General features: G+C 39.6%; 2 protein-coding genes across 3 annotated transcripts; one reads left to right on the top strand and one right to left on the bottom strand.

Annotated features, from left to right (window-relative positions):
• Positions 1-23: 23 nt before the first annotated feature.
• LOC107216706 (peptidoglycan recognition protein) lies at positions 24-4,556 on the bottom strand. Of its 2 annotated transcripts, XM_046733210.1 has the most exons (6): positions 3,607-4,556; positions 3,110-3,168; positions 1,751-1,867; positions 1,281-1,451; positions 1,069-1,137; positions 24-971 (listed from the first exon to the last, which is right to left on the bottom strand). In XM_046733210.1, exons 3-6 carry the CDS (start codon positions 1,809-1,811, stop codon positions 451-453), a joined length of 822 nt encoding a protein of 273 aa, XP_046589166.1. In that variant the 5' UTR covers positions 1,812-1,867; positions 3,110-3,168; positions 3,607-4,556; the 3' UTR covers positions 24-450. The 2 variants fall into 2 exon arrangements, with proteins under 2 accessions (XP_046589166.1, XP_046589167.1); XM_046733211.1 differs by lacking the exons at positions 1,281-1,451; positions 3,110-3,168; positions 3,607-4,556 and having other exon boundaries at positions 1,751-2,174.
• Positions 4,557-4,589: 33 nt separating this feature from the next.
• Positions 4,590-13,609, top strand: LOC107216688. The gene is made up of 8 exons (XM_015653946.2): positions 4,590-4,791; positions 4,944-5,891; positions 7,756-7,929; positions 8,028-8,545; positions 10,329-10,926; positions 11,130-11,312; positions 12,604-12,777; positions 12,902-13,609. Exons 2-8 carry the CDS (start codon positions 5,246-5,248, stop codon positions 13,423-13,425), a joined length of 2,817 nt encoding a protein of 938 aa, XP_015509432.2. The 5' UTR covers positions 4,590-4,791; positions 4,944-5,245; the 3' UTR covers positions 13,426-13,609.
• The last annotated feature ends 296 nt before the right edge of the window (positions 13,610-13,905 follow it).

Genomic DNA, 13,905 nt, shown 5'->3' with positions numbered 1-13,905 from the left:
TGGCGACGTAAGAAAAATATTGGTTATGGTCGAAAATCACTTTTTATAATTTCAACGAATCTTTACATATTTGTTTTTAAAAATTTATAAATATCTTATTCTTTTAATTTTTCCATCAAAACTTTTTTATTTTGCTGCAAAGTCCTGTCAGTTCCAGATTTTTCACTCGGCCGTTTTCGAGATCGTCACGAAAATTTGTCGGATATACCGATAAACTCTTTCCTTTTAATGTGTGACGACAAGTATCGCGGAAAAACTGTATTTCCGTCTTGTTACTTATACTTCACCTAAAAACTAGACTACCCAAAATTTAGGAGTGAACTAATCAAATTCACAAGGGTAACAGATGAGAAATTTTGTAGCAAAGACCGTGAATTGGAAAAAAAACGTCATATTGTAAAAAGCGTTATGCCAATTCGTACAATAGCAATCCACTATACTCATACAATATTACAGCGTGGGGGACCAATGTGGCCACGTTGTTATAATATTATACAACGCGTCACCAGGGCTCGGAGTTTTCGAAACCTGACGGTGCCCTAAAAGTTTATAATCGGCAGCAATTTTCCCGGACTTTACTCCAATTTCAATAAGTTGCTGAAGTGCGTTCATCTGGTGATCCGAAGGTGCAACGGTATTGTATGTCCCAATGAAAGAGATTCCAATGCTTCTCGAGTTGTAACCGTAGGCATGTGCCCCGACATGGTCCCAGCCGCGTCCAATGTAGGCGTAAGCATCACCGCCGATCAAAAAGTTGTAAGCAATATCCGAGCAATTTCTTGACTCCATGTGAAACACCTGGGCGAAGCGGACCCGAAACGTGCACGTCGACTGCGTGTCGCAAAATTCCGTCGCGGTGTGACTGATGATCACATAAGGAACCGGATGTTTCAACTTTCCTAGGGGTTCCGTTGGCGGTTGGGCGCCCCACTCGTTCCGTGTGACGAATCTCAGATTGTTTATTGGTAGACCTGCGCAATTGTCCAGATTATAATGAAACGTTGTAACGAGTTACAAACATTGATTGTAACCCCTGGTTAGGGAAACGTCAAGGTTTGTTGTACACACCGCTAATGTTCGTCGGTGAGTCGGAAAATGTGGTGTTAACCTGGGTCAGCGGCAAGTTCGACGGTAGATCTGTGTAAAAAAACGTATCAATGAATTCCAGATCATTCTGTATGAATCGATACTGTTATGCAAAGATTTCACAATAAATTTCCAGTCAACTTAAACACCATAGCAACGAATGATTGTAAATTTTCCATATTAGTTCACATTACCATCACCATCCATCGATGAAATGAGAGATTCTGGATAATCGTAGCTCGGTGACGAACAGCATGAATCTCGCCGAAGCAAGGCCAAAATTGTAATTACTGCGGCAATGAGGAACAATCCCAATATGAAAGCCAATATTTGCCAAGTCAACAGGATAACTCGCCTTTGTGTACCTTAAATATAATACCTCTGTATCCTCTTCACGTTGGGAAATTTATTTGTAAATTTCATCCTGCCACTTATTCGGATCAGCAATTTTCCTCGGAACAAAAGCTGTGCACTTCAGTCAATTTTCACTCATATAAAATATACTGTACAGCTATACGGGTACTGAATTGACAAACAGCATCTCTGAGACGATATCGTGTAATTCGCACTTGTTTTTTGTGAAAAAATACAGATGCATCAACATATATTCACTGATTCATTAGTTGACGCTACGCAATTATTCAAGATATACAAATTTTCGTACCTAATACTTTCGATGTATCGGCATCGGTTGCTGGGTTATCTCGGCGTAGTTCGTAACCCATGTTTGACTGGCAAATGCACGCGCGTTTTTGCAAAAGTGATTGCCTTTCATGCAGCTCTGTCGATGGTAAACTATCGTTAGTTGCAGTGTTACGCCGCTCTTAAAGATTCACCGGCTACTGGCCTGGTGTGCGACTTAATCCAGTGGGGAATCACATTTTACATTAACATACGCATATTAATGGGAATGATGCTCGTACGTTTTTCCTTATTCGCCTTTCAGAATCAGCGTGAGATGTCGGAGTTCGTCCGATGCGCCCAAAATAAACAAGTCTCCACGTTACGTAAACCAAAGACAGAATACACCGGTCAAGACGTGTTTTGAGTCTGGTTTATAGACGTCAAATTTAAATTTTCCCGCGTAACTAATAAAATAAAGTTTGCTTTTGTATAAACTCGAACAAAAAAACTCTTCTGTCGACCTGTGTTGTTTATAGTAAATCGTTATTCAGTGTATCTGTTAGAATAGTGAGGTCGCTGCTTCAAGTATTCCAGTAAGCTTTTCTCAGGATTCCCAGGCAATAACCTGACTGTGAAGTTTCTTTAGTTCAATTCCTCGTTTCAGTAAATGCTATCCTGCTTTTAGTTGCTTGTATTTTACCTAATTAATTCCATAATCACCAATGACGGATATCATAACAGAATTTTCTCGAATCTAGTTTCGACAAAAGTTGAAATTGTCTGAAAAAATTATTATTTCTTTTATTTGTTACGTCGGTGAAACGACAATTTGATATCTAGAACCCAGACTGAAAATTCGTGTTGACCGGTGTAATCCCTTTCACATAATTCCGTGATTCTAATTGCAAAAATTTTACTCAAATATTTAAAAAATCAAATTTGCACATATTATATCTATACGCATTAAAATTATTGTGTGAATTACGTTTAGTATACCTTAATTTCCATTATTCTGCAAACGATATTTTTGATATACGATTTATATCATAAATTTATATTAACAAAACAAGAAAAAATATAACAATTATAATAATTCGGCATCGAATATATTTATGTATATGCTACATCGACGAAATTTGCTGCATCAAAGATAAAACTACTGCGAACAGTAACAAGCCGCTGCGATTAGCGGTGCAAAGGTTGCAGTCAAAGAAGAAACACACAAGCAGAAATCTTGGGCACGTTTTATTGCCGCCGGTTAAACGCGATATACAAGTTTCTCAGAATAAGAAACGCACCCAGACAGACACGTTATCTTTTTGCAATTACACCGGATCATGTTGCCATTGGTTTTAATTCTGGTATTTTTCCCTGTTAACGGAGACCTGCTTGAACTTACGTGATTAGTTCGCGATAATCCTTTCTGCGTGTTGATCGGAATAATTTTCCTTGAATTGCCTGCAATCAAGTCCCGTTACTTGGTAGCAGTGAATCGGTATCAGAATTAAATGCCATTACTTTATTTATCCTTAAAATCGTTTCGAAAATAGAAACGTGAAATCATAACTGCGCATTGACTCTTGCGCAAAACTTTACTTCTTATCAATTGCACAATCTACCGCCAGTCGTGATCGAAATAAGATTTCCCAATAACAACAATCGACACTCTTTCATGCCTACGGGAAATAATATTAGAATAATTGTAGCATATTGTCTCGTTCCTCAACCGCAGCTAATCTTCTTTGTCATTTTAACAGTATTATCATGTCAATAATTAGCACGTTATCTCAATTCCTCATAACAGGGTCGTACACACACTGTCTATATACACACGCTTTGTTTGTTTTACATTCTGCTATCTGATGCGAACGAAAAGATCGGTATTGCAATATATACCTATAAACGTTGTTCAGTTCTCGACGTTAGCCTCTGCAGTTTATCGAAGTCCGGTTTTTCCATCTTAAGGCGGTTACAAAGTGCAAACCTTATTGTGAAGCTCAGAAGTAACGGAAAATAAAAATGAAAGGAACGTTATTTTACAAAAAATCAACAAATCACAGCAATCTGAAGAACATCCGGAACCTTATAAACCAAAATAGATTTTTCTAACGCCTGATTCTGTGCTTCGTTCAATAGATTCTCATTTAGCGTGTTTTTCATCGGTATCAAGACGTCATCGCAATACGACTATACGATTCTCATGAACTTTGGATTCATTGTCGGGCTTGTTTTCTCTGAAACTTGAAACTGGTGTGGAAGAAAAGAATTCACCGCAAGGTCCTGGCCTCGGAATCAAACTCCTTTTTTCGAATCTACGTCGGATTTAGAATTTTGATAAGAGCAAACCTTGCCACTAACTTCAGTTAAGTCCGATATTGATTAGGAACAATAGCTGACGAAAGTTGTGTTACAACTATTGCGATTGAAAATGAGCCTTAGACGCATTAACGACGTGACTGGCGACCGTAATTTCCCGAAAAACAGTTGAACCAATTCTAAACTTAATGACTGGCAGAACTCGGCTTAACGACTCTCCGTGTTCGAATTTCGAATAAAGTATTAAAAGCCAAAGTTGAGATCGTGTGACGAGTTATTTAACGAATCACTGTTTCTGTACACACATACCGCACAACGTTATAACAAACCCACAGTACAGTATACGTATATGTATGGCGAAGTAAAAACGTGTTTACAGTCAGGTTCATACTTCCGTCTGTGGTTCGAACGTTCGTGACTGCCACACATCTGCATGTTACACACAGTTTGCTGCATGTTGGAATATTGAGAAAGAAACGATCGTCGTGGAGGAAGGGGACGACATCCATTGGCGTCGAAGGATAGAACGAGAGTCGAATAGTCCATGTTCTTCACCAGTGAACAGTGACATCGACGGTTAATGTATGCTCATCAATTCGGACGCGGAATTTCCTCGCGCAGTTTCACCGCCGGCGATCATACAGAAGTAAAAGCGGTGCGAAGAGCGATGGTGCCGCGATTTCACCGATCTGAAGTTAGCCTTCATTCGTGACAGGCGTTATAGAACTGCAGTTAATCCTCTCCATATGCAGTTCCAATTGTCAGGTGAGTCATCTCTTTGTAGGAGTAACATTAGCTATCCAGTCTCATACATCCACGATGGGAGTTTGGCTTTTTCATTTGCGTGTCATATATGCATATAACTGACGTATATGTGTATATATAATATCTATGTCAATAATTGTATGCCGTAACAGGTGCACCAATTGCACGGACTAAACAACGTTATAATCATTTGGAATATCAATACCTCAAGAGAATGTATCGGCTGATGGCTGGTACCTAAACAGTGATCATGAACATTTAGAGCTGAACTATCGGCCAAAGACAGCATAATACTTACAAATTAGTGACGGAAAAAAGGAGGCAGTGACAACGTTTTTTGGTACCAACGAAGGAGAGGAACTGGCGGGCGGACACTTACAATTAGCTGCGAACATTCGATTGTCGAGGACGCATAGCTAAGCTGACTAAAGCCAGCTATGAACCGAGCGTGGGGATGGTGACGGTCGCGCAGCAGCAGCAGTACCACCATGATCAGGACAAGCACGAGCACCAGGAGCGTAACCAGTTGAACGACGATGATCAGACACCTGATGATCGTCGGGGCGTGACGATCAGGGACGTCGACGATGACGCTACCTCGTCTCTGGAAGATCGGGGCTACGGAACAGACTCCGCTGTCTGTGTTCGAATTGGGCCTGGCACCGACGTCCGTCGGACCGACGAAGTTGCCAGTCAGTCCAGTTTGTCCATCTACAGTGACGTTGATGATTCCCTGGAGGGAGATGAGACCGGTTCCTGGAACAACGATCTCAGTGTTCCCCTGTCCCAACAGCAGCAGTTCGACAACGGTGTCGCTCTTCCCATCAGCGAGGCACCCTCGTTCGGTGATGTTTGCGTGAAGAACTCGTCAAACGTCCACTTTGGGAACAAGACTTTTTACAATGGTCCCGTTACCATCAAGCAAATTGTTTACGCGAATCCAAACGTTGCCGAGGACGGCTTGGTCGAGGATGATCTGAATCGTGATTCTAGTTCGAAACTACCCAGCAATAGATTGCCAACCGATTTCATACCGAATCGATATGTTGATCCTGAGGCCAAATCGGCGGATCCTCGAAACGTGCAGGACGATGGTAAAGGTGATTATCGATAGTATCAGTGTTTTCAGTGTCACAATCAAAAATCATGTGTCATCATAGTTTTTATTGCATACCGTACAAGGCATATTTTATTGCGTTACTCGAAGATTTCGTCGTTGCTTCTACCGCAACGTGTATAACAGTGCACTACGCTGTGAATGGATAACGTGATTAAAGTGGTCTGAGTTGCATATTGCGGCTTTGACGCCTTGACGTCGTACGGATCATTGACGGTCCGTGATAATATGATGGTTATGTGAGGCATTCCACGTCAAATTAGCAATCCATGTACCTCATCGTCTTCGATTTTAATAATTTCTTAGTATGATTTTCATACCGACCCAAAAAAAGTCTCGGAATTTTATTTAGTGAAATTTGAAAAAATGGAACAACCAATTCCGAAAACGTCATTTTTTAAATCTGGAAAAATTTACACAGATTCTATGATTTGAAATGTGATTTTGAGGCAACACACGATAGTGGGATCTTGATATTTACTATGTTTTTCATCAGTTTTTTGTATTTCCATGTTGGCTAAAGAAAAAAGGTACATAGGCTGCGAATTTGACGTAGAATGCCCCCTATACATAGGAGACCTTCTAGGGTTGCGTATAACTTCTTTATATACGCGTCAAAGACGCGGATAAAACTTTAATAAGGTTCAACACTTCTCAATCGTGCTTGGATCGTGCAAAAGTATCCGAGTTTTTAAAATGTCGAGTTTAGAAACATTCTCAGATCTTGAGTGAAAAAACTTGCAGTTTAGCATGGCCGCCATCATCTACTTAACGCGCAGATAAACAGACCGCTGTTTAATACTGGTTATTATAATACGTGCGCTTTATTTATCGCAATGTTGTCTTTCACCCTTTTTGTTTTTCACTTAAGTACCAATAGACGGTGTTGCCGGTTTTTGGTAGATTTGTAATCGCCGAAGTGAGTAGCTTTAGTAACCAAATGAAAACTATACAGCGATCCATTAGTACTTATGATTTCGAGTGAACTGATTTTTTTTGGACAATTTAATGGCTAATTGATAATTCTTATATGTATCTGCGTATCCGCAGTTTAACTTCCCGCTTGCGGATTATCCTCACGCTTTGTTGAAACGGGGATACTGTATTCGAAGGAATTGCAAGGCCTTGACAAACGAGGAAATTGTTATAATTATCGGTACAGCGCAGTCCATAGGTAGCATGATTGCGGTGAAAGTTCGTAAACAGATATTTTAAACACGGGTAAACACGAGTCAGACGTAAATACAGGGCTGTGGTAGAGATTTCCAGTGTTTTTATCGAATCACCGGATTTAGGTACTTTTAACCGCGGTCATACGGAGACCTTTCGTTTTTTTAGCGGAAGCCTGTTAGTGCTAAAAATTGGTTCTCCGAAATTTCACCAATCGAAGTATTTAATGAATTTATAAGCGTTAAAGGATGCGCTGGGGTTCTTAAGTGCGAACACTTCCCTGGCAAAACTACAGAGATGACGTAGTTATTCACTGCCGCCTTGAAATTGACGAATGTAAACATATGGACGTGGACTATTAACACTTGTTATTCCATTAACGCGGACCGCATACGCTGTCATTTAAAATATTCGGAAATCCTTGGGTTATACTCAGTCGCAGCGATTTCAGGCAGAGTTTATGAGAGATAATTATAATCCTTACCGTCGTACTCTGAATTAATTATTGAAAATATATATGATGATACATTTTTTACGCTGAAAATTAAAATTTCATCTCATACAGTTAGTCAATGATTGTATTTAAAAAAGGACCAAAATTTTATGAACGTAAATAGGTAAATAAAATTGGTCCATTAAGTTCGATTGATTCTTTAAAGAAATGTAATTTATTTCAGTATCGCAATTCTGCGCTTTGCTTTTAACATGGAGATGCGTAGCTTTGATGTGTGCGATGGGATCCTGCCTGGTTGCAGCGGTGGTCGTCAGTGTGGTCTTACTCTCACGGGATTCGAACTTGCCGCTAAACCCAGTTACGCCCTCATTTTCCGACTCATCGACTAACATTAGCGGTGTGTACAACAAACTTTGACGTTTCTTCTGACCGAAGGGTACAATTAATTTGTGTAACTACTTACGACGTTTGATTATATTCTGGATAATTGCGCAGGTCTACCATTCAACAATCTGAGATTCGTCACACGGAACGAGTGGGGCGCCCAACCGCCAACGGAACCCCTAGGAAAGTTGAAACATCCGGTTCCTTATGTGATCATCAGTCACACCGCGACGGAATTTTGCGACACGCAGTCGACGTGCACGTTTCGGGTCCGCTTCGCCCAGACGTTTCATATAGAGTCAAGAAATTGGTCCGATATTGCTTACAACTTTTTGATCGGCGGTGATGCTTACGCCTACATTGGACGCGGCTGGGACCATGTCGGGGCACATGCCTACGGTTACAACTCGAGAAGCATTGGAATCTCTTTCATTGGGACATACAATACCGTTGCACCTTCGGATCACCAGATGAACGCACTTCAGCAACTTATTGAAATTGGAGTAAAGTCCGGGAAAATTGCTGCCGATTATAAACTTTTAGGGCACCGTCAGGTTTCGAAAACTCTGAGCCCTGGTGACGCGTTGTATAATATTATAACAACGTGGCCACATTGGTCCCCCACGCCGTAATATTGTACGAGTATAATAAAATACCATTATACGATGTAGTGTAGCTCTCCTTTAAACGTTTCCTTATTAGTCTTTCCGTAAATTCATAGTTTCGTCTGATAAATTTCTTCTCTGTTACCATTACACCGGTGGACACGAATTTTGAGTCTGGGTTCTAGATGTCAAATTGTCATTTCTTCCATGTAACTAATAGAAAAAATTGTGTATTAGATAAAGTTTGCTTTTGCAGAAACTAGAGTGGTATTTCGGATTTTCAGAAAAATTGTCTATTTTTTCAAACATTTATTGTAAATTACAACTAAACAAACTTCACTTTCGTATATAAATCACTTTTATTGAAAATTGATAATTAATAATATACTACAAATCTAAAAGAATTGTTCAAGAAAGTTCAGAAACGAATATTTTTTGTACTTCTTCTATGATTGTATGAACTCTCTCGTGTCAAATCCCAAACTCAAAGCTCAAAATCTCAAGTCATGCTCTCATTATACTAATGACCTTGATAATGTCGTTCAACGTCCATCATATCTTGGTGAAAAAGTTTTCCTTGTTCTTCTAAATATGCACTCAGATCAGCTACCAACCAAGAACTTCGGGACGTAAAAAAGACAAAAGCAAACTTCATTAGTAATAAACGAAGATTTTGGTTATTATTCGATGTACAAAATCAAATTTACTTATTTATATATAAGCTCAGAAGAAAAAAATTCGTCGACCTGTGTTATAGACTCGATAAGTTGACTCCTCCAATCTTTGGGCTATCAAGTTTGAAGTAGAATCAGTAAAACTAAGTGTACTGGAATCAGAATAGTGTTGATCTAATGCGTTATAGGGATCAAAAATTATAATAGCTTGTGACATTTGTTTACAGTACGATTATTTCTCATTTCGAAAAATTGGGTCCATATACCCAATTTTACCTCAATCCATGTACATCACATTAAATTCAGTTCATGGTATCAATCACGCAACATATTTACGTGCACATACATACTATATTTCTCCAATCAGAAATCAGTCTTAGCAAAATTTTACACTGCAGAATAAATTAAAAATGAAGAAATTTCAGCGTAGGTGATATGGTAATTAATAACCTGCACGTAATTGCTTCGATTCAAAACGGCAAAATTCAAAAATACACGGAAATTTTGCCGTGCGGTGAATTTCGATCCTCGTCTAGTTGGCGGTAAGATGACTTTTAGAACACACAGACTGGGTCACGTGATATAGCGCGGTATCGTTTAAATGCGGATTTGAATTTGAAAACCCCGGCACGCGATAAATATGCCCATGTCATAATTTTAAAAACTCAAGTCTATCCTCCAGCACCTTATGTGTAAATATTGACAATTATTAAAATTCTGAAATAATTCCATTAAAAAAAACACATGTTTCGTGTAACATATGCATTTCATGATTCTCGTCTGTGCCTGCGACTTCCACAATTAGTTAAGTCTGGTTGAATGACTATCACGGTCATCTCTGCGAACCCAACATATGAGTACCTACGACATGAGCGTCGGTTTCATATCTACCGCAAAAGAACTACACGGCACGCGGCGCGTAACTCATTGTATGAGAAAGAACATTGTATGATGTGTATCACCGCGGACTCTAAATATAATACGCACATTGTAATCTTTGTCGAACGTGCGTCAGAGAAATAAGGAGAAAACCCGTTGTTCAATAAAGGAAGAAGAAGGAACGGTAGACAGATGTCTCTGGAGAGAATCCAGACAAGGAAGAATATTCGCGGGTGATGCTGGCAATTTGTTAAAAACGGGGCGCGAGGATGATGACAGTGGCGCAGCAACAAGAGTACCAGGACCAAGAAAACGGTGGTCAGAACCCCGGCGAACACGGAGGAGTGACGACCAGAAACATCGGGCAGGACGCTGACTTTGGTCACTCATCGAATTCCTGCGACGCCTTATCGCTAGACGCTGTCAGTTTTAAAAGCAGGGTGGAAATCCAGACGACGGACGAAAATGTCTGCAATCAGTACACTTCGACACAGAACAGTGACTCTGATGATTCCCTGGATAGCCATGAGTTTGAAATGTGGAGCGATGATATCAATGTACCCAGTGTTAAGCAGCAGCAATTCGTGGACGACGGCATCCTGCTTCCTATCAGCGATGCACCAGCTTTTGGCGACGTGTGCGTTAAAGATTCGACTAATGTTCACATTGGAAATAAAACATTTTACCAGGGACCCGTTACGATCAAACAAATTGTGTACGCAAAGTCTACTGTATCCGATGACGGACTTGGCGAAGAGTTCTCTGAGTCTGGAGAGAAAGTTCCGAAGCATGAAGACTTGAAAACTTCTACGAAACCGGTAGACCCGCAAAACGTACAGGACGACCGTAAAGGTGAATATTGATACCCAATCCGATAGTCTGTATCCATGTATTTTGTCACCATTCTCCAACGATTTTAGAGCATTGGAGCCTGGTGCAGTGAGTATTAACATTAGTGAGCAGTACTGCAGTTAGCAAACATGAACACCAATTACCAGTTGGTTTGTGCAAACGTGTAGGTAAATAAATTTCATTAATCAGAAATATTTTTTCAGTGACACAATGGCGCTCTTTGCTTTCAACGTGGCAGTCCATAGCTCTGATGTGCACTCTGATGTGCACTGTAGGATTCTGTCTTGTCACCACTTTTGTTAGTGCAGTCCTACTTTTGAGGGATACGGAACTACCGTCAATCCCAATTTTCTTCAGAGTTTCTGACTGGTTGACAGACGGCGATGGTAAGATACAAATTTTACAATCTAATCATCGCATCTTCTTTTATAATTCGATTTCCCAGATTGCTTGGGTTAGATGAAATTTGCACAATCACGGCTATTCTAATGAAATTCAAACTGTCTGAAAATAATTAATAGTCTCGTCTCATGCTATCTGTTCTGGATAAAATCTAAAACAGTATAATTGTCGCATTGTACAGTTTCGACACGTAACTCCTGATAACAATGCTGGACGATAGCTTCTTTCAACCAAAGTCTGACGAATATTTGTATTACGCGTTCATGCTACTTGGTATAGGATGTGGGAAAGTCCCACCTCATTATCGTATGTACCGCACGACGAAAAATATACAATTTCCTACTGAAATAATGTGAACTAGCTATGCTGTAACTTGTGCATTTTGACCTCACTTAGCTTACTTACGGTGGAAAATAATTTCGATGCACAACTTGAGGCTTCGCGCTTTTTTGATATTCTTTATAACAGCTATCGCATGCATTGTCCTCAATGCCAACATTGAATGGCCGCATTCTTACTTATAGTTTTCGGACTATTAGTCGCGTCCCGGTGTGAATTAAGTTTAACTTCAACATACGCAAGTGAACCGATACTTTTTTCATTTTTAACCCTCATTGTCAATGCTTACGGTTAAATATGATTGCTGTACGCGGTTTTGCGGGATTGTTACAACAGTGACACTCCAGCGTTATCACGAGTTTGTCGTTATATGGGAGGCAGGAAGGCTTCTAGGCAACTGCGATACTACAAATCAGCTCTGTGGTCCGATTATAATGATTTTCCGGCGAATCACAATCAATCGTGAACACGGAACCGTCCTAATTGAAGATCCGAAATATCTATGAACTGCAATTTTGTATTTTCCCAATTGCTGCTAGGATTGAAATAATTCTAACTCAGACGTACCAAAAGCCGTCTGATTTTCGAATGGATTCATCTCCATACCAAAACTTGAATCCCCCGTCTGTTAAACTCAGTCCTATTCATATGATTTAAGATCATTAAAAGATAGAGCTGATAAACTGGCACCTTAAAACAATACATTGTGAACATTTAGATATGAAGATTTTATTATCATTCTGCGGTCAGTGTCATATCTTATTTTGATGTTTGATTTAGAAATTCACTGTTTATCTATAGTGATTTAAGAAAGGTCGACGATTATAGTTCAAGGTCCGAAAGATTATTTTCTGTCGTAAGAAAAAAAAAAAAAAAAAATGGAAATTAATACGTCAAATTAAACTGTTCTTTAAAGAAAATTGAGTATCTTTTCAGTGACACAATGGTGGTCTTTCCTTTTATCGTGGCGATCCATAGCTCTGATGTGTGCTATGGGATCCTGCGTCGTCGCTGCGGTGGTTGTCAATATGGCATTATACTCGCAAGATTTAAATATGCCATCAATCTCCACTGTTACAAAAATTCCCGACTCATCGGTAGACATTAATGGTAACGAACAAAATTTTCGCATATTGAATGAAGTTATGAACATATCCCAACGTTATAAATGCCTCGTGAAATCATTTTACATTAATTAAAAATTCTGTTTTTAATGTTATTTCAATTTTCGTAGGCCTCCCGTTGGGCACGATGATTAGATTTGTTACACGAGATGAATGGGGCGCACAGCCACCAGTGGAACCCGCGGCAAGGTTGAAGCATCCAGTCCCCTACGTGATCATCAGCCATACTGCAACTGATTTTTGCCACACGCAATCGTCATGTGTGTATCGAGTCCGATTAGTACAATGTTATCACATAGAATCTCGAAATTGGTGCGACATTGCCTACAACTTTCTGATTGGCGGGGATGGTTACGTATACATTGGCCGTAACTGGGACTACGTTGGGGCTCATTCGTACGATTACAATGCCAGAAGTATCGGAATCTCTTTCATTGGGACGTATAATACCGTCACCCCATCGAAACATCAGCTGCACGCACTTCAACAACTTGTAGACCTCGGTGTCACGACTGGGAGGATTGCAAGAAATTATAAGCTTTTAGGTCATCGACAGGTTTCCAGAACTCTCAGCCCTGGTGACGCGCTATACAATGTTATAAAAACGTATCCACATTGGTCCCCCACACCCTGACATTCTTCGGATCGATGAGATTCCAATATGTGCAAGGGTAGCAGTATACTCATTTATTTTTCATTTCTTTGGTATGGTGAATTTTTACTGGGAACTCTCAATAGGTACTTCATTTTTATTTCGTCTTACATATCTTATTTATTTCATGCCAATTTTTTGGGTAATGTAAGTGTATACAGCATTTTGCTACTAGTACTTTTTTATCATGTATTACAAGTCGTGTTGCATATCAAATCTCATTTTCTCCTCAATGAGGGGTCTTTTTCAAAACGAAAGCCTTGTACAGTGTCCCACATTAATGCCACTACTAGTGTTTCGAGTAAATTTAAAATATCAAGTATACACAGAATTTTCATGAATTAGTATCGTTGATATGAAAATATTGTTGTTCCTTGACTGGAAATGATTTTTAATAAAGATATTGTTTTGTATAGTTGTTATTTGTAATAGTTTTCAATAGTGATTTGATACGTTTTAATT

This window comes from Neodiprion lecontei, chromosome 2, assembly GCF_021901455.1.
Source record: "Neodiprion lecontei isolate iyNeoLeco1 chromosome 2, iyNeoLeco1.1, whole genome shotgun sequence".
In the NCBI taxonomy this organism is placed as follows: Eukaryota; Metazoa; Arthropoda; class Insecta; order Hymenoptera; family Diprionidae; genus Neodiprion; species Neodiprion lecontei.
The sequence above is the reverse complement of the archived record's forward strand: the minus strand, read 5'-3'. Positions and strand labels throughout refer to the sequence as shown.